The following is a 20,426-nucleotide window of genomic DNA, read 5'->3' as shown; positions in this document are numbered from 1 at the left end:
GGGCAGACTGTGACATATTGCTTACTTACCATCCCCCCAACTCAAGGCTTTATGTTGGTTGTGTGTTTACATTTATTACTGGGCCCACTTAGACCTACTTTGTAATTAGCCTGTAGGCTTATGTTAATTTCTGATATTATTCTTTCCTGTGTCCAATTTACTTTATGAGCCAGTTGCTCACTTCCTGCTGTCTTGTTTGTAGCGGCTTCCTCTAAATGTTTGACAATGTCTTCTTGCTGCTCCATCCAAGTAATTGATGACCAATGTGCAGCCAGTTCTTAACTATTCCGAGGCTGATGCAGCCACTCCATGAAGGAAACAGATTTCTTGCAAACTCCTCCCCGTCGTTCTCCTCCACCCCCTCCCACTTCCTGTTTTCTGGTCACTTTCCTGTTTGTGAATCCTTAATCAAGGTGGGAAGGAGGCAAAGATGATGGAGACTGTAACACATCCTTCTGTCTGTTCAGCAATGACTGCAATGTTCTAAAAAACTTTTTTAAGAGTATAAAGAAACTATTGAGTAAAACAATATTTGTCTATTCCGTGAGAATCTCAGTTATCCAGGTATTGTTCTCCCCAACTCAAATGAGTATTTGGAAATATTTTCTTCGAAGTGTAGTAAGATCAATATTTCACAATTTCCTGGAATCCTATCCATGCTTTCAATACTCATCTCCATCCCTCTGTGAAGCCTCCCCTGACTACTTAAACCCTCCTCATTCCTTAGCTCTAGATCCTACCACGCTGAGACTCTTCTGTGGGTATAGATCTGCCTCCATTTCCCTATTACACTGAGAACAGCCTGGATCCCCAAACACACATTTTAAAGTCAAAAGACTTTTTTAATTCATTGGTCAGGTCCGGCAAACTCACCTAAAAATGCTCCTGAATGACCAAAGAACCCCAGACCTTTCTCCAATAGCTGCTATTTACACCAAGCATTACATCATAGAATGATGTTATCAAAGGTCCTTTTTCTATTGGTAACCCCTCACCCAAGCCAAGAGGTCTTCATTTACAGAGCATTTCTTTCTGGCAATAATAGATTCTACCTTTCTAGACCTACAGCAAGTTGGAGGAACACTATCTGGCCTTGGTCTTTGATCCCCTGAAGTCCAATGTAAACACAAAGTCAACAGAACCACTTGAGATTATCTTTTCTTAAGCCTCTGGGGCTTGATTTAGTGGCATGATCTTTAAGATTACTGGTTGTCTTTAGCCTTTCAAACAAATATTCCTAAGTCTCTATTGCTCATCTGGAACTGAGCACATGCTACTATGTACTCCTACTTACAATTTTATTTAAGTCTGATCCACCCAACCAAGCTCCAGAAGGTTAGAAAAAATACCCCTTACTTCTCTGTATTCCCCCATCATGTCTTAGACAGAATTGGGCATTTGTAGTTGCATAATTTTCAGAACCAAGCTCTAGAGTTCTATTGCTTGGGTTTGAATCTTGGCTCAGTTACTAAGAGCTATGTAACCTTGGATATGTTCTTTAACTTCTGTGTGCCTCAGCTTCTTCATTTGAAGAGAATATATACCTCAGGAGGTCATGGGAATTAAATGAGTAATACACGTGAAGTGCTGTGTGCTTGGCATACAGTAAGTATTCCACAAATAGCTATGACAAAGAGGGGAACTGACAAAGGAACAGTGATTCCAATTCTTGAATCACTAACATTGGATGGGCCCTATGCTCCCTCATCTCTCTTAGCCTTAATCCTGCCCTTTATACTTTTATTTTATTGTATGTAGGTCCCCACCCTGATGATGGATACCCAGTTTTCTGAGTTCACACCAGACATCACTCCCATCATGCTGGCTGCCCACACCAACAATTATGAGATCATCAAATTGCTTGTCCAAAAACGAGTCACTATTCCACGGCCCCACCAGATTCGCTGCAACTGCGTGGAGTGTGTGTCCAGTTCAGAGGTAGACAGCCTGCGCCATTCCCGCTCCCGGCTGAATATCTATAAGGCTCTAGCAAGCCCCTCGCTCATCGCCTTATCAAGTGAGGACCCCATCCTAACTGCCTTCCGTCTGGGCTGGGAGCTCAAGGAGCTCAGCAAGGTGGAGAATGAATTCAAGGCTGAGTATGAGGAGCTCTCCCAGCAGTGCAAGCTCTTTGCCAAAGACCTGCTGGACCAAGCTCGGAGCTCCCGGGAACTGGAAATCATCCTCAACCATCGAGATGACCACAGTGAAGAGCTTGACCCTCAGAAGTACCATGACCTGGCCAAGCTGAAGGTGGCAATCAAATACCACCAGAAAGAGGTAAGCTGAGCTTTTTTCTGCTTTCAGGAAATCGTAAGCCCTCCAGGGTCCAGTGCAGCAGAGTAAGAGTCAGCATTTTCTCTCTACCATTTAGCCCTCTTACAAATGAATGGTTCAACAGGCCTCAAAAAAACAGTAGGCTTATTTATCTAAGATACATACAGCCTCTGCATATTTTCTGTATGGACAGATAACTAGGAAAAACACTGACCAACTAATTTGTTGATGGGGAAGTACTCAGTCTTTTTAAAAATGCTTATTCAGCACTTTTCTAGGTGTTTAGGATACAGAAAACAGGCACTGACCCTGCCTTCATGAAGCTTACAAGCTAGTTGTGGACATTAAGTAAATGATCACATTAGTAAATATGTAATTACAAGCAATGTAAGTGATCTGAAGGAGAACTTCTATGAGAACTCATAACAAAAGACCCTACCCTATATACTAGGGCCATGGTAGTTAGTAATCAAGGAGGGCTTATGGTCTGGATGCTTTTGGAAATGAATGATTATTGTGAATAGCATCTTTGATTAAAGGAATCTGAAACACTAAGGTTGTGTTTCATAACTGCAGCTCCCTGGTCCACTTTACATGAATACTTATGTTAAGCTCAAAAATCTCTCTTGAGATGCTTTCAGCATTTTACTAAGATCTTTAAGATGAAATTGTGACAAGGGGTAGAGAATTCAGCAGTTTTCCTTACCTTGCTAAAATGCAGTTCCACCTTTCAGAAGTCTAATGGAGATGACCTTCAAAGACTATTACCCTGAAGAGATGTGACATTTGAGACTGATGGGTAGTTGTGTCTGTCAATACAAATAACTTTCCAAAAAAACTAAAGAGATGTGACATTTGAGACTGTATGGGTAGTTAGTTGTATCTGTCAATACAAAACTCTCCCAAATAACTAAAGGAATTAGGGGTTATTTTTTTCTTTTTTTTACTTTTTTTGTTGTTGTTGGTGGTGGTGGTGGTTAGTTGGTTGGTTGGTTGGTTAGCTGACTGGCCTTTGAACTAAGGGTTATATAGGCAGAAGAAAAACAAGTTTTAAATATGGATTGGAGGAATAGGGTCCTTGAAAAATAAGTATATACCCTATAATATGGCTCAGTACCTTTAGTCTATTGAAATAATGCTATCAATACAAGAATTCAGTAATCAACTTTGATGTAAAAAATTATTGTAAAAATCTAGTTGGGTAATAGTGAGTTAATAATGTTCAGAGTTACATAATCCCCTCAGGAATAAAATCTTAACTTTAAATGGAATATAATTTACTATTTCCTGGAAGGCTTTTTCATTGTTGGCTTTTAACTCATTACTATTCCTACTAGCACTCCAGTGGACTCCCAAAAAGAATTTAACTTGGTGATTCAAAAATAAAAAAGCTCAGAAGAATGAAACAAAATCTGATTCCAAAGTATGACTTTGACATGGAGTAAAATAGGAAAGCTCTAATCTCTTAGAAAACAGGTGTAAAACTATTGTATAATCTTTCCATGTGACATAGACCCTTGGGCATTGTCATATGGACATTTGTCAGATATTCCTAAAAAGTCCTGATTTTATATATTGTCCCATTTGTCAGATATATCATCCGAAAGTCTTTGAAAACTTTACCACTGTATTTATTCCTTATTACCATTGAAGTTAGGCAGAAAAAAATATTATAATTCATTTTACAAACAAGAAAGAACTATATTTCAGAGATTTGTTCAGGATTATCAGATAAAGCCAGAAGTAGAACTTTCAGACTCCTGGTACAATACTGTCTCTGAGTGTACTCCATCTTCTGCCGTGTGGGATTCTTTTATGCTGGTTTTGTACCTCCAAATTCACCACCAGGTAATTTAAGATGAACACACGTTCTTTGATTTGTGAATGAAAGTTTATTAGTTAAAATCTGTTAAAACACATAGCAATAAAATGGCATGGATCAACAGCAAATAAAGATGATATTCAATTATAATTTAATGACTGACATTGATCATCACATAAGGATACAATTATGTAGTTGCAACCTCTCATGCACATTAGTCAAACACAGAAGGATAAAGACTTGTGCTTCCTAGTTCACTGCCAGCTCCAACCTATCTCCCTGGGTTTTCACATCTTTAAGTTTGTCTCAGAATGATGAGCCTGTCTCCCCCTTTATCCCTCTGTGCCATACAAGAATTGGCTTTGGTGTTAGTCTCAAGAAGGTCCAGAAAAGGGCTAGTTTAAATAATGCACTAGCCACTCTCTCCATTCTCCTGGATTCCAATCAGAGGTATTCAATCAGTGTACTGCTAATTTAATTAACATATCTCCCTCTAATTGGGCTTTTAAATGCATGACCTGTATTGATCGCCAACCAGCTATTTCTATCAATATCAATGACTTGGGGTTAGTTAATTTGCATATTACAAAAACAAGGCTTTGTTCATAAACCTGCTTAGGAACTCTATACCATGGCTTTCCACTCTAAATAGCCGCATGACTATTCTATACAACTTACTGCTTTTCTTCTCTCCTGAAAATACTATTCCTTACTCGCTCTTGTTCCTAAGTATTTTATCATTGCCTACACTTACTTCTTATCACTATCAACACTATACACACTTAATACCACAACCCATTGTTTGGAGCGGGGTTACACTTGAATAGTTCTTAAACACATATCATCACACAAAGCAAACATTGCAATATATTTTATCTAATCCTGAGGCATCATTATAGTACAATCTTTCCACGTGACCCATGGAACCAGGAGGCTACCCAGCTTCACACATCTTCCAGTTTTGACACATAGTTGTTTTATAGGCTGCTTCAAGCTTTATCTTGTTTCAAGGTCTGGAGTAGTCACACAGATTTCTCTTGATGTATTTTGATGGCCTGCTTGAGTTAGTTTGCTTGCTTGTGGTTTCTCATTAATATTAACAGTTTTAGTAAGCTCACACTAATCCATTGCAGAATTGCTATAAAGTCTATATTCCAGAGTTCTACTTAGGGGAATAGCCACCCTTCAGTATCTATCATATATGAGGAGCACCAGATCTGTCCATTTACAGTGAAATTGCTCACTAAATAGAATTTGTAACAGACTGATGGTCTCTCCTTGGATGTTTCCGGATTTTGCCGAAGTACTCCTGCTTTGGATTTTATTTTGACACAAAATTATAGCCAATTTCCTAAAGTCCAAATTCCTAGTGGAGAGTTTGTATCTTCCCTGGCTGTTTTCAAACCTTTTTTTTTCAAACCTTTAATTAAAACATAGATTCTATCTTTTAACTTTAACCAATTCCTCTGTGATTCTTCTTGGTTGCTACATGTATAGATTTCCTTGTTTAATTGTTATCACAAATCCTCCTTGTAAAACTGCTCCTAATGGAATGGTGGGATAAACCATTTCTTCTTGCTTTCGCAGCACTATATTTTAATTTCACATAGTCCCTTTGTGCTGCATCTCTTATTTGTCATTTTAGACATACTGCGATAGCTAGAGTCCCTTACTCTAGGAAAGTAAGGCTTGATTTGTCCACTTAGTGCAGTAGCCAAGTCCCTCAATCTGATGTCTTGTCTGGCTTGTAATTACCCACAGTAGTTGCTTGATGATCAAACTTTTATTTTTCCTCTTTGTGTCTTTGTGCACCTGTCTAAGTGTCCTGGATCCTCATCTACTCTGTCTTTCCACGTAGCAGTCTATTATGGAACTTTCTCATAGTAACATGTTTGAGTAGCTCCCTAAGTTCCTCTCATTTTCGAAAGGGTCTGTGGTAGTTTTTTTTTTTTTTTTTTTTGATACAGCAGTCTCTTTCTGCAATTTGTTACATAATTATCCTGAAATTCAGTAGCAAGACTGACTTATGCTTCTTCTGCTACTGCTCATCCACATTGGATCTCTAATTTTCCCCCACATTTACCTTTAAAAGCAGCTAATTATCCGTGTGTGTAGACCCTGCTTAGGATTAGATACAGCATCTGTCATGTTGGCTAGCTCTGGAGCTCTCTGTATTCAATGTGTTTTTAATCTTTTTGCCAATAATATGCTTTAGGGCTCAATGAATTGGGTATAGTCTGTTTTCCACCAGCATGAATTAACTTCATGTCATTTCTTCACAATTTGAATACACCAATTTGTCCTAAATACACTTTAATGCCTTTACCAGTTGTTGCCCATGTTGTAGGACACAAAGGTCATTCTCTAGGAAGGAGGACCATAGTGATCATGGGCTTCTCTGAAGGGTAGCTATTTCTCCAAATGGAAATGAGACTGCTGTACAGCATGGAATGACTACAAGCAGTGAATTTCCCACACATTTATTGGGTCTCTTTCTGTTCTGATATGGGGAGGGAGGTCCTCCAACTATTGCATTTTACCCTTCTGCTATTTGTAGAATTATTGGGGCTTAAATATCAGTTCCTATTTTATTCAGATTCATCATTGCTTCCATTTGTCAATAGTTAAGATTTCTATGTCAAAGTGGCAGCAGGTTCACTATAATAAGCCTATCAGCTATTCTTTATAAATCTAGCTATACCCAAGAAGATATATTTTATCCACTTCTATTTGCGGACCGTCACGTCTGAGCCTATGCCATGAGTGTTTGACTCTCCACTGGTGAACACTCCTCATGGGGCTTTGTTTAGATGTTCTAGTACTGGCATACTCATATCATTATATGATTTAATTAGTCCTTTCCATTTGAGGAACAATATTGAAGACTAGTTGCAGTGTGGGTCATCGTTTGAGGGAAAAATCCTGCATCGGAACCTCTTGGCCTCGGCTTTTTCAAAGGTTTCTCTCTGTAAAAGTTATCTGAAAAGCTTTCTACTGTTTTATTATCCGACAGATGGTGCTTTTTCAAAATTGCTTCCCCTGGTCTCCTATAGCATCCTTTGGTTGACACATCCTCTCCTAAAGGCCTAGTAAGGAGTTACATCTTTTCAAGTAAAAGTGTTCCAAAACTGTCTTGTCAATGTGATGTATTCATTATAATACAATCCTGGGGAATATTCCCCTTTTGGTTTCCATGTGCAGAACAATACCATTGGGTTCTATTATGTGATAGAGTCTGTGAGGTCTTCACTCCGCTATTAGATGAGGAGTTTATTTTTTTGGTATTGTTTGCTCCTGTTATTAGTAACCCTAACAGGAGAACAAGGACAGGTAGAGAAAGAATGATATGGCTAATGTTGGAGCTTTTAAAAGAAACATAAAGAAGAAAAGAGATTAGCTTCTACTGGAAGTAAATCTAGTATTGCTTGTTCTATAAGGTATTAGTAATGAAAATATACAGAAGTAGGAGAAAACTCACATTGCTAACATTCAGAAAAGTCTGAATCTATTTTAAAAAGAAAAATGATCAGTTCTCACATGCTGCTGGGGGCAAATTAAATTTTAACCACTTCTTAAATCCTCGTTTATGCCAGAGAGTACATCTTCATATAAGTCTTCTATGTCTAACATCGCTTGATCTATGTCAAAGATTAAGTCTCCATCTTCTCTTGGTGTAAGTATTGACTCTAAGTCTGAGAAATCAGAAAGGTCTGGGAGTGAACCTTCTTCAGGAGAAGATGCATCTGCTTCCATCTGTTCTGCTCTATCATTTTGCTCTCTACATGGAATTTGTTCTTGTGAAATCAGTTGTAAAAGCTCTTCAGCTATTCTTATTAACTGGGCTACACAATCAACAAGTCCACCAACCAGTTCGGGGATTGACACAGGCTCCATGCCTCAATGATCTCCTCAGTAGATAAATATTACTGAAAGTTGTAGCAAATGGGCTCTTGGTGATAATGAATCCTGTGGGGCTGATAGTTCCTGGGTTCTATGGTTGGTTTGGCCAAGAAATGAGGCTGTTGATATGATTATGATGATGATCAAGTACAGAATGAGGCCAGTGGTCCCACAGCACTTTTTGATAAAGTTGGTGAACCTCCCACAAAATTTATATATGGCAGTCTTGTTTGTGTTGGTAGTAAACTGCTATTACAATGACCACCAGACAGACTGCCACAGCCAAAAGAGAACGGCAAAGCAGATCTAATAATAGAAAAGAGAAATACAAAGATTAGTATCCTTGAGCCTTTATCCATCCTACAGGTTCTGGCTATAGGATAAGGATGAAAGAGTATTCCTAGTTATTCACCCTCCTTTTGATGGTCTTATGAGGATCTCCCACTCATACTCGCTTTCCTTCACACTTCTCATTGTCTTTATCTCTTCTTAGAGGATTTGAGAACAAAGTGGGCATAGGTTGTCCATCTTTCTTGAACATCTCTATTAAGGGAGTTACATTCACTCAGAGTCTTTCAATTAATTCTGTCTTTATTAGCACCTTTACCTCACTGCCACTTATATCTGGTGCTGCTAAATTCTTTGTCTTTTTAGTCTTCTATTCATTAAGGCTTCCTATTGCCCCTGCAGCCTGGGGAATTTGTGAAACTAAAGTCCCACAGTCTGTCTTTTGCCAAATTTTGGACAATTTCTATTATAAAATTAGTTCCTGGATAATTTCCTATTACTACCAATATTGCATATCTAACAGCTAGTTCCTTCAATATTATTTAAAGTTACAGATATATTATTCTCAACTGCATGTCTGGTGTGCTCTGCAAATCCTCTTCCTGAGGAATTTTATACTTCTATAAGACAATATTCTTTGTTTAAAAATCTAAAGATTGGCCCAGTATAATCTACTTCACACATTGGTCTGGTTTCACATGTACCACTCCTCTTAAAAATGAGTTTGTTGAAGATGCAGGTTTTTAGTAATTTGACATGTTTCATATTGTTTACTTGTTTGTTGGTTTGATTCGTACTTTTTTGTTCCTACTCTTTCTCCTCTGCTTACCTACGGCATTCATGTCCATATGCCATGGGGCTGCACGTACCTGTTTTGTGACCTTAAATTGAACTGACAAGGGAGTTGAGTTTGGACTTGGAGTCCCCAAGACTGTAGAGTCTACATTAGTTTTGGGGGTCAAATTGTCTCCACTTTTACTCTAAATAGATTATTCTTTCTGTTCTGATAAGTTGGTACATGTCCTACCTGAATTGCTACATTTCTTTCATTGATTTTTTTTCTTATCTTCCTCCACCAGATTGTTTTTCCTGCAAGAGACCAGTCTGTAATGTTCCATTTATTATGGTATACATCTCCAATCCATGGCTAATCAGTTTAGCTATATATCATTGACCAATTTTTCCTTGGGTACATATATGCACATTGAATTTCTAGCCACCAGTCCTACAAATGGGGCGGGTTTTATTTCTCCAGACTCAGTTGAGCTTCTCCTAGTGGAAAGTATTAGGAAGCAGCCATCCATCTCACTCCTTTAGGAGACTGCCAAATCCATCAATGCCCTGTTTCCAGCAGTTCTGACCAGAGTAGGGCCCAGCAAATCATAGGCACTACCTCCAGCTAACTGTACTCCTTAGACCTTTATCAGGGTATAGCAAACCATTGGCCAGATGATCTGTGGTTTTTGCATGGAACTTGCTGGTCTCCATGGGGCCAACTTTGACCCACTCAGTTATATACTATCTCTACTTAGCATAAGTTCTTTCAGAACCACACATTTTTTTTAGTCCAAAAACCTGACAGTAGGTGTGAAGTTTGCCTCAAGAAGGGTGACAACCAGGATGACCAGAAGGCATGATTATTATTGGAGGTTACTTCTCATCTGAAATATGGGAGAATGGGCACTGGAGGTTATTTTATTAACTTAAAGAATCTCTGCCTTTTGATTAGAGAAAAAAAGCAGTCTGGTGGAAGGAAATAAGGGAAAGAAATCATTAGAGGAATTTGGCATTAATGTAGAGCATGGATCAACTCATCAGAAAGGAAACACAGAAGAAAGGTGTATATTAAATACTATTAAAGAGTACCATCACATTTTTCAAAGGAAGCAATAATAGACTACTATGGTACCCATAGCCCAAAGGCACAAGAGGAATACACTCACACAAAACAGATTTAACTTCTGGCTTCTCCTTCGGTTTTTTTTTTTTTTTTCTCAGCTCCTCTACCTCCCTCTTGAACTCTGTTATTCCTCCTCTTGATCAACAGACCTCCAGTTATTCATATCTATGTGTTTCATTCTATTTGATTCTCTCTGTATCTCCATCTTCCACTATTCCTTCCCACACCTTTTCTTCTATCTCTCCTTAAACTGAGCAAAATTTCAAAAATAAATTATATTCCACTTATTGAATTGATATTGTATTGACAAAGTTTTACATTAGACAATATAAATGTAAAAGGCAGAAGAGTAGAACATTGCTGTTTTACAAAGATAAGTGTGGTCACTTTTTACTTATGCAAACCTTGATCTGTTCTATCACTTGGTCACCTTTAAAGGGAATACATTTCCTGACTTAGCCTTAACTCTATTGACCATTGTGTTAACTAATCCACAGTTCCTAGCTTCAAATCATCTTGGAACCTAGGATCTGGAGGGTATGGGGAAAACAAGGAGGGTGTTGAGAAACTGCTGAGTCCTATAGTACTAAGAAAGAGTAAAACTATAGCATCAGCTTATTCCAGTTGCGGTAATTTTTAAATCAAGCAGCCCCTGCTTGGTAAGTTTACTAAGGTAAACTAGGTACCTTAGTTTGCCTAAAACGGGTATTTTGGATAGTTTGTGCCCAGCTCCAACTTACCTTAAGGGCCATTTTTAAATATATCTCTTAAGCTTTTTCAGTTTAATTTGTATGTATTTTTTATTGACTCCAAATTGGTATATAACATTAAATTAGTTTCAGGTAGTCAACATAATAATTTGATATTTGCATGTATCACAAAGTGATCACCACAATAAATCTAGTTACCATCCATCACCATACAGCTGACTCCCTTCAGCCTTCTTGCCTACCACCCAATCCTCTTCTTCTCTGATAATCACCAATCTGTTCTCTGTATCTATGAGTTTTGTTTTGTTTATTCATTTGTTTTGTTTTTAGATCTCACATATAAATGAAATCATATAGTATTTGTCTTTCTCTGCCCAACTTATTTCACTTAGCATAATACCCTCTAGATCCATCCGTGTTGTTGCAAATGGCAAGATCTCTTTTTTTTATGACGGAGGGGTATTCTGTTGTGTATATAAACCACATCTTCTTTTCCATTCACCCACTGATAGATATGTATGTTGCTTCCATGTATCTTGGCTATTATGCTGCAATGAACATGGGGTATGTGTATCCTTTCAAATTAGTGTTTTTATTTTCTTCAGATAAATACCCAGAAGTGGAATCACTATATCATATGGTAGTTCTATTTTTAATTTTTTGAGGAAACTCCACATTGTTTTCCATAGTGCCTGCACCAATTTATATTTCCACCAACAGTGTATAGTGTTCCTTAAGGGCCTTTTTATTAACTGTTCCCTCTGCCTAGGATCCCTTCCCCTAGGGGAAAAAATGGCTTCTTGTCATTCTGGTCTCAGTTTAAATGTCATCTTCTCAAATTTCTTACCCTCCAACCTAAAAAAGCTCCCCTAACCATCCCTTTCTCATTTATCTGACAAAGAACATGTAACCAGAATATATAAAGAACACCGCTAATCCCCATGCCCCCCTGAGATGTAGGTATCCCCATATGAAAGCCTGATGGCTCAGTTTAGGTGACTTTTGCAAAATGACAGGCCATCGGTGGGGGGCCACCATCCACCCACTGCCTGCCTGTGCATGGCCAGGTGGACTGGTGCCCTCAGGCACTGCAGGTCCATGGAAGCTGGGGCATTCAAGGATACGAAGTGTCAGTGTCTCTGATGTCAGGTGAACAGTCCCGTGTCCACGGACTGGGAGCTGGAGAGGAATCTGTCAAAATGCGCAGAGAAGTAGGCATGGAACAGGGCAGCTCTGGAGGCCTGGGCTTAGGGTGGAGTCTCAGGGGTGATCATTCTGCAACGTGTGGTTTGGGGAACACTGCTGACTAGGGGGTGGGTGGTGAGTGAAGTGGGTGAATGAAGTCAAAATGTACACACTTTCCACTATAAACTAAATAAGTCACAGGATGTAATGTACAGCATGGTGACTATAGTGAATAATATTGTATTGCATATTTGAAAGTTACTAGGAGAGTAAATCTCAAAAATTATCATAACAAGAAAAAATGTTTTGTAACTACATGTGGTGATGGACGTTAGTGACATTTATTGTGGTGATCATTTTGCAATATATACAAAGATCAAACCATTCTGTTGTATATCTGAAACTAATATACTGTTATATGTCACTTGTACCTCACTTAAAAAAAACAGGGCCCCTAGAACTCAATGATCAAAAGATAAACCAATTAAAAATGGGCAGAAGATTTGGACAAACATTTCACAAAGGAAGAAAAATAAATAGCTAATAAGCACATGAAAACATATTCAACATCATTAGTCATCAAAGGAATACAAATTAACATCACAATAGGTCACCACAACATACTAACTAAGCTGGCTAAAATTAAAGACTGACAATACCAGATGTTGACAAAGATGTAAAGCAATCAGAATTCTCACACATTGCTGGTGGGAGTATAAAATGGTACAACCTCTTTGAAACTGTCTGGCAGTTTCTTATAAAACGAAGCAAGCATCCACCTGATCCCGGCAATTTCACCCTGTGGTATTTAACCAAGAGAAATGAAATTCACAAGAAGACTTTTAGAAGAATGGTTATAACAGCTTTATGCATAATAGCAAAACAAAAAAAGCAGAAAGAGCCCAGCTGTCAATCAAAAGGAGAATGGATAAACAAAATGAAATATATTCATATAATGTAATACTAATCAGCAAGAAAAAGAAAGTCACTACTGATAGGGACCACAGCATGAATGGATATCAAAAACATTATACTTAATGAAAGAAGCCAGACATGAAAGAATACATACTATAGGATTCCATTCATATGCAACTCTAGAAAATGCAAAATGACCTATGATAGAAAAAAATCAGAGAAGTGGTTGCATCTAGGGGAGAACTGATTGGGAAGAGGCACAATAGAACTTTCTGGGGTGATGGTAATGATTATATTTTAGATAGAGTTTTGTGTTACAAAGGAATATGAATATGCATTTGTCAAAACTCACTAAATAGTACTCGTAAGATTTGTGCATCTCATTGCATGTAAATTTTACTTCTTCCAAAAATGCAACCAAGCATAATCCCCAGCCTCAAGAACTATATATTAGATGAGATGACATGCCCATAAATAATTATTCTAATAAATACTCACATTTGTAGAAGATCTATTGTTTCTGTGAAACTCACTTGTCTTATATTAGGACATTTAATTTTCACAGTAACTCTATGAAGTTATAGATAGAATTGAGAATCAGAGAAATTAACAAGCTTGCCCACAGTCACAGGGTAAGTAAAGATGCAAAACCAAAAGTCAGTCCAAGTCTGACTCCTAAAAGTCCTATGCCAGATGGCACCAATTCAGGTGCCTACATAGGAGCAAAATTTGCCTTATTCAGGCCAGAGCTGACAGTTCATTTTGAGCAGGGATAGAACTAGAATGTTAATCTCATTTGCCATCCCTGGAAACTGGATGAATTCCAAATTAACTGTGAGCCCTAAAGCAGAGGGATGGAGACAGCCTGATCAGTGCCCTCAAGGATCCCCATCATCTGTGAAAGAAATGCTGTGTTCTTTTATCTGCCCTTCCACTGACCTGCTGAATTGGCCCAAACACTCAAACTACTCACCTGTGATGGACCCGAGATGGATGAGAAAGTCAAGGTTCCAACTCCTGGATATTTTCAGGACTTTGGCTTTCAAGCGAGGATGTGAATGTTCCTGTCACAACTTAAAAAAAAAAAGAAGGATAAAATTGCAAAATCAATATGTAAAGATATCCCTGATCTGTGGAGACACAGGCAAGATAACCTAAAATTTCTGAGAGCACAAGGCCCTTCCTAAGTGAGCTGGTCATCAGGAGCTTTTTTTTTCCACTGAGACATTTGCTCATTCTGGGCACAAGTTGAAGATGAGGTTTGTCCCCCAAGGCAAAAGGAGTCTACTATCCCAAAAAGGAGAGATCTGCATAACATTTGAGGTGAGCATAATGGATTGGAAATTTGAGAAGCCTGAAATGCAGGATTAGTTTTCTTCACCTGAAGTCAGCTGAGTTCTAGGCTCCTTCCTGAGCAGGGAAAAGCTCTGTGAAATTTCCCACCGTCTCATGGTACTTCAGAGACAAATTCTCACTAGAGGGAAGAGGACTGCCACAAACACTACCAGTCCCTCCTTCAAAATGATACCTAGAGTTTGAAGCTAGGAGGCTGTGGGGTTTCTAATGAGTTAATCAACTCAAAACCATCCCCAAAGGGTACTGGGACAAGGTGCCAAAACATCTTGAAAAACAAAATTGGAAGACATACACTGCCAGATATCAAGGTTAGCTTTATAGCTACATAATTTTGACAGCATGGTACAAGCACAAGGACAAACAAATCAACAGAACCCTGGCCAGTACCTCACACCACATACCAAAATTAATAATAATAATAATAATAAAATAGTAAATGGATCATGATAACATGACCTAACATGAATGATAAAACAATAAATCTTCAAGATCAAACCATAGGTAACTATCTTCTTGACCTTGGTAGGCAAAGATTTCTTATTTGACAGAAAAAAATATTAACTATGAAAGAAGATTTCATAAAAATAAATAACTTCAATTTATTAAAAGACTCCTTAAAAGGGTGAAAAGACCAACCACAGACTGGGAAAAAATATTCACTGTATAACAAAGGACTTGTATCCAGTATATACATATATTTTTTACAGTTTTTCAAATCAATAAGAAAAAGAGAGAATCCAATTTTTTAAAAAAGTTTACAAAGAATTATCTTTTTTCTTTCCCGTTTTTTTCCTGTATGCTTTTTTGAGTTCGATTTGCCAACATATAGCATAACACCCAGTGCCCATTCCGTCAAGTGCCCCCCTCAGTGCCCGCCACCCAGTTACCCCAACCCCCTGCCCACCTCTCCTTCCACTACCCATTGTTTGTTTTCCAGAGTTAGGAGTCTCTCATGTTCTGTCACCCTCTATGATTTTTCCCAATTATTTTCTCTCCTTTCCCCTATAATCCCTTTCACTATTTTTTATATTCCCCATATGAGTGAAACCATCTAATGTTTGTCCTTCTCCGACTGACTTACTTCACTCAGCATAATACCCTCCAGTTCCATCCACGTCGAAGCAAATGGTGGGTATTTGTCGTTTCTAATGGCTGAGTAATATTCCATTGTATACATAGACCACATCTTCTTTATCCATTCATCTTCCGATGGACACCGAGGCTCCTTCCACAGTTTGGCTACACAATAGGTTACAAAGAATTAAATGGCACCTCACAGAAGAGAACATTCAAGTGGCATACAAGCATATGAACAGCTTTTCATTACTGTACGTGAGAAAATGCAAATTAAAGCTACAATTAGACACACAAAACCCCACCAAAGAACAGCTAGCGTGGAAAAAAACCTGACAATACCAAGCATTGAGAAGAACAGGGAGCAACTGAAACTCTCATACATTGTTGGTGAGTGTTAACTGGTATAAGTACTTTAGAGAACTGTTGGACATTATCTGCTAAAACCAAATGTACCTCTATCCCATGACCCTATTCTATTTCTAAGTATATAACCGAAAAGAAAAGTGTACAAATGTCCCCAAAATACAAGCACAAGAATACTGAAAGAAACCAGATGTGTAAAAGTGTGTATCATATAATTCCATTTACATGAAATTTTAAAACAAGTAAACAAAACTATGGAATGGAAGTAAACATAGTGATTACCTTTGGGTGGGGGGTTATTGACTGGCCAGGGATATGAAAAAGCTTTCTAGGGTGCTAGAAAGGTTCTCTGTCATGATATGATTACATGTTTTTCTAAAAAAAAAATTCTGGGGTGCCTGAATGGCTGTCAGTTAAGCATCTGTCTTTGACTCAGGGCATGATCCCAGAGTCTTGGGATTAAGCCCTACATTGGGTTCCCTGCACAATGAGGAGCCTGCTTCTCCCTGTCCCCGCCCCTTGCTCATGCTCTCTTTCACTATCTCTCTCTCAAATGAATAAATAAAATCTTAAAAAATAAAATTTAATTTAAAAAATAAACATTCAGGGGTACCCTTACAATTTGTGCACTTCGCTGTATGTATATCTCAAAAAAATTATCTGACTTTTAATTGCAGGTCTCTTTCTTGTAAAACCAGTAGGAACAGCAAGACAGTGATGAGAGTCTTGCCAGTGTTTAGCAAGCCAGTCATCACGGCCAATGAAAATGGAATGAAATCTGAAGGTACAGAAAAGGGTCCCTTTGGCCCATTTGGCTCTCTACCTCAGGTCAGTGCTAACTAAGTAAAGCAAGAGGGCTTATAGCTAGATGTAGTCATAAACTAACACAAGATGAGATGACCCACATCTTCCAAGTAGCTCAGAAAGACAGCTGGGGCAGAGGCCATCCTATCCATCTGATAACTAGAGTCTTTAACCCATAGATTCTTATTAATCTCACTTTTATGACATTTTTGTCAGCACAACTAATCAAGAGCCATCATTTTTCATTTAGCTGATAGTCTTACCCTGCTATTTTGTGGTGCTCATAACTAGCAAACTGGCAATAAGTGTCTAACAGTAGGATGGAAAAGGAGCAAAGAAATACAAATCCTCTGGGTCCATGTTTATAGTTGATAAGCTTCTCTGCATCAGGCAAGGTAAATTAGTTCATATCCAAGGGGAACAGAGGCAGTTATGTGGGAGAGATTAAAATGTGCCTTTGGTGAGTGTAGGTGCCAGGTTCCTATTTACAAACAGGAAATTTTTTTCAAAATGCTCCCTTCTCTGGTGCCGCAGTACCATTTGCATACATGCATTCAATACAGATATTTTTTTAAAAGCCCTTCCCAGACCTTACTTCTTATTGCTGTCCCCCCCCCGAGGAAAACATTGAGAGGTCCTTGTCCCCAAATGAAAAATTTTATAATTTTTTAAAAGATTTTATTTGAGAGAGAGAGAGAGAGAAGGAGCTGGGGGAGGAGCAGAGGGAAAGGGACGTGCAGGCTCCATGGTCAGTGTGTAGCTTGACACAGGGGCTTGATCTCAAGACCCTGAGACCATGACCTGAGCCAAAATCAAGAGGCAGATGCTTCACTGACTAAGCCACCCAGGCGCCCTGACAAATTTCATAATTTTGACATAGCTGGTACTCTCTGGGCAAGGGGATTACAGTGAACAAAGCAACAGTATTTACCCTTTAAACTCTTTTTTTGAAGGGACAAACCTTTGCCTTAAAAAAAAAACTGTGTGCAATAAGGCTTTTGCCTGTTATAGGATATGACATTTAAAATCCCCATGAACCATCTTTAATTTATCAAGAGAGAAAGGAAAGGATTGTGCAGCTGAGGAGCTAAACATGGTCCCTTCTTGAAAATATATGAAAAATTCAAAACAGAAACTGGAAAGAGCGGGAGTAGGAAATGTCCTTATGGTCAATTTAAACTGAATTCTACTGAATTTCTTTCCTCCTCTTCCAAATTTGCTCACTGCTGCAGAGAGAATCACAAATTCTTGCTTACCCTTCCGAAAAACAACTTAGTCACTGGAGAAAAACAACCACTTTTGAAAATGTATCTCTTGGTTATTTTCCTAGACAGACAAAGAGTTTCCTCAAAACTATCCAAACAGGAGAACAGCCTCCCCCCCATCTTGACTTGGTAGGACTCTGCACAGGCTTGTCCCTGAATTTTGGCTCTGGTGAGAAGCGCACAGCCCTCCCCCCACTCTCAGAGACACTAAAAAGAGCTGTACTACTTCTAGAAAGGTTCTTGGCTTTTTAAATATTACCAGTGCAGAGGACAGGGTCTAAAATAAGGGAAATAAGGACGAAACTTGGAAGTAACAGGAAAAGAGATTTTATTTCCACATCTTTTCTCAGATTTCTGAGAAGGAAAAAGGCACATCGCTTTTGTTTGTTTGTGTATTTTCTTTGGGAGATACAGTCAAGCGATGCTAGTAGTTGTAAGGGTAGGATCGTGTAGGATCTGTGTCAAACAGATCAGTGTTTGAATCACAACTTTTCCACCTATGACCTGGAAGGTGGCCAACCTACTTTGCCTCAGTTTCTCAACTGTAAAATGAAGTTAATAATGATCATGAGAACAACCTGAGTTAATATACACAACAAGTTTAGAATGGTGCCTGGTATATAGGAAGCTCTTAATATATACTAGCTAATGTCATTGTTCTGGAAAAATCCTGGGATCCAAGAAACAGTGTGTGGTGCATCCTGAGTACTGACTAGTGACCCCTAGAAGGAGGGGGGGACAACTGCAGGTTTTACAAAACCTAGAAGGAAGTACCAGATATGACAACTTAGGGATCCCTGGGTGGCGCAGCGCTTTGGCGCCTGCCTTTGGCCCAGGGCGCGATCCTGGAAGACCCGGGATCGAATCCCACGTCGGGCTCCCGGTGCATGGAGCCTGCTTCTCCCTCTGCCTGTGTCTCTGCCTCTCTCTCTCTCTGTGAGACTATCATATATAAATAAAAAAAAAAATAAAAAAAAAAAAAAAAAAAAAAAAAAAAGATATGACAACTTAGCTCATAGTTGGAACTCACATGACTTTGAACTTGGGTAAAGATGTGAGGGATCAGGACTATCTTGTGACTCTTGCTCCCACATAACCCTTTCAGGAGACCTGAGACCAGTCAGGCAGGGAATCCTTGAAGATTGGTGGATCTTCCTAACCTAACTGCTTCTTGCCTTTGAAGCATCCACTCACTCTGGCTCCTCGCCCTGTCAGGTAGAAGCTGGCCATGCGTCAGACTGCTCATTGGCTAGTCCTCCAGTGTAGCACCAGCTGCATGGAGAAGGCCCTACACTTGGTCTTATGGCAATAAATCTTTCAAAGCATTAACTAGCTATTCTTTGGAAACACTTACTTGGAGAGTAATTGGCAAAGTCATTCAGGCAAGATAATGAAGGCCATTATCCCGTGTCTAGCATGACTTCACTTGAACCAGCCCAGACTTTCAGATCTTCCTATGTGAATCATTTGGGTAAGAAAGGGAGCATCATACATATATCTTTGCATACTTCTTATCCTCTACTATCCTAACCTGGATTTAGTCTTGAGTTTCAAGAATACTTCTCAGAAATTTGATAAAAAGCAAGACTAAGCACCAACCGTGGCCTCCTCTGTTTCTGTGGCAAATGTCAGCTTGCCAGGAGAGACCCAATTTGTTTCTTTTTCTAACTGTAAGAAAGATCAAAGGCCATATAGTTCTTCCATCTGCCTGCAAATGTGCTCACTGCTTATCCACCAAAGGAAGAGTGCTTCTGTTTTTTATCATCTCAAAATAAGATTCCATAACCTCCCTTGGTAGTTTATCTGTGTTTCATAGTTTCCTCCTTCTGCTAATTATATCCTCAAGTACTTTCACATACATTAATGTATTTAATCCTGATAACATCCTGTGCAGCAAGGATTATTCCTTTTTTATGACTAAGGAAATGAAGACCCAACATTGATAAGTGATTTTCCAAGATTTCACAGCTGGTTAGTAGCAGAGCAAGAGTGAGAATCTAATTCTTCAGTCTCTTGACCCTCTGTGCTGTACCTTACATGATGGTACCTAGTAATGCTCTGGGGAACTCCTGATCACCAACAGAATAAGAAACAGTGTTAAGATGGCAACAAGAACACAATATGGCCATGGTGGGTGGCTTACCAAGTAGCTCATAGGCCACAGGGCTCCTTGAGTATAACCATTTTATTGTCCTCATCCCTATTATTGTTCCCATAGTGCAACCACACTTAGAACATTCTAGTAAAAAGGAAAGATAGCAAAAACCTACATGAACATTAAAATCACCCAAAGACCATATGCTGCTCCACAGAAATAAAAAAATAAGACTTCTCCATGTTTGACCTCTGAGATAAATACAATCAGAATAAATTGGAGGAAGGGAGGCAAAGAAAACATTTCTTAATATTCTATAAAGATAATGCTTTGCCCTTGGGCATGAATTTATTGTTTCCTTTCCCTCTGAACATTTTATCCTCTGCCTCTGAAGGTTCAAAAAGGGGCCAAAGGTTAGCATTTTAAACATGGATAAAGAGCTCATCCATTACCTATATGCTTGGCACTC

General features: G+C 38.8%; 2 protein-coding genes across 5 annotated transcripts in view; one reads left to right on the top strand and one right to left on the bottom strand.

The window, feature by feature from the left end:
* Positions 1-20,426, top strand: part of TRPC5 (transient receptor potential cation channel subfamily C member 5) — a 180,181-nt gene that overhangs the window by 64,328 nt on the left and 95,427 nt on the right. The window contains exon 3 of the mRNA XM_025431527.3: positions 1,759-2,280. Within this exon, the coding sequence (XP_025287312.1) occupies positions 1,759-2,280 (522 nt within the window). The remainder of the gene's footprint in view (positions 1-1,758; positions 2,281-20,426) is intronic.
* The window catches only part of TRPC5OS (TRPC5 opposite strand), a 28,023-nt gene continuing 13,632 nt past the window's right edge, over positions 6,036-20,426 (bottom strand). Inside the window, exons 2-4 of one of the 4 annotated variants that reach the window (XM_025431528.2) lie at positions 15,435-15,592; positions 13,971-14,070; positions 6,036-8,305 (exon numbers count right to left, since the gene is read on the bottom strand). In XM_025431528.2, coding sequence (XP_025287313.1) covers positions 7,661-7,993 — 333 coding nt within the window. In that variant the 5' untranslated portion in view covers positions 7,994-8,305; positions 13,971-14,070; positions 15,435-15,592 and the 3' untranslated portion in view covers positions 6,036-7,660. Of the gene's footprint in view, positions 8,306-9,314; positions 9,731-13,970; positions 14,071-15,434; positions 15,593-20,426 lie in introns of those variants that run through there. The other 3 variants (XR_007409541.1, XM_049107937.1, XM_035711628.2) reach the window with 3 other exon arrangements.

This window comes from Canis lupus, chromosome X, assembly GCF_003254725.2.
Source record: "Canis lupus dingo isolate Sandy chromosome X, ASM325472v2, whole genome shotgun sequence".
Taxonomy (NCBI): Eukaryota; Metazoa; Chordata; class Mammalia; order Carnivora; family Canidae; genus Canis; species Canis lupus.
Note: the sequence above shows the minus strand (reverse complement) of the source record. Positions and strands in the feature narration are given on the sequence as shown.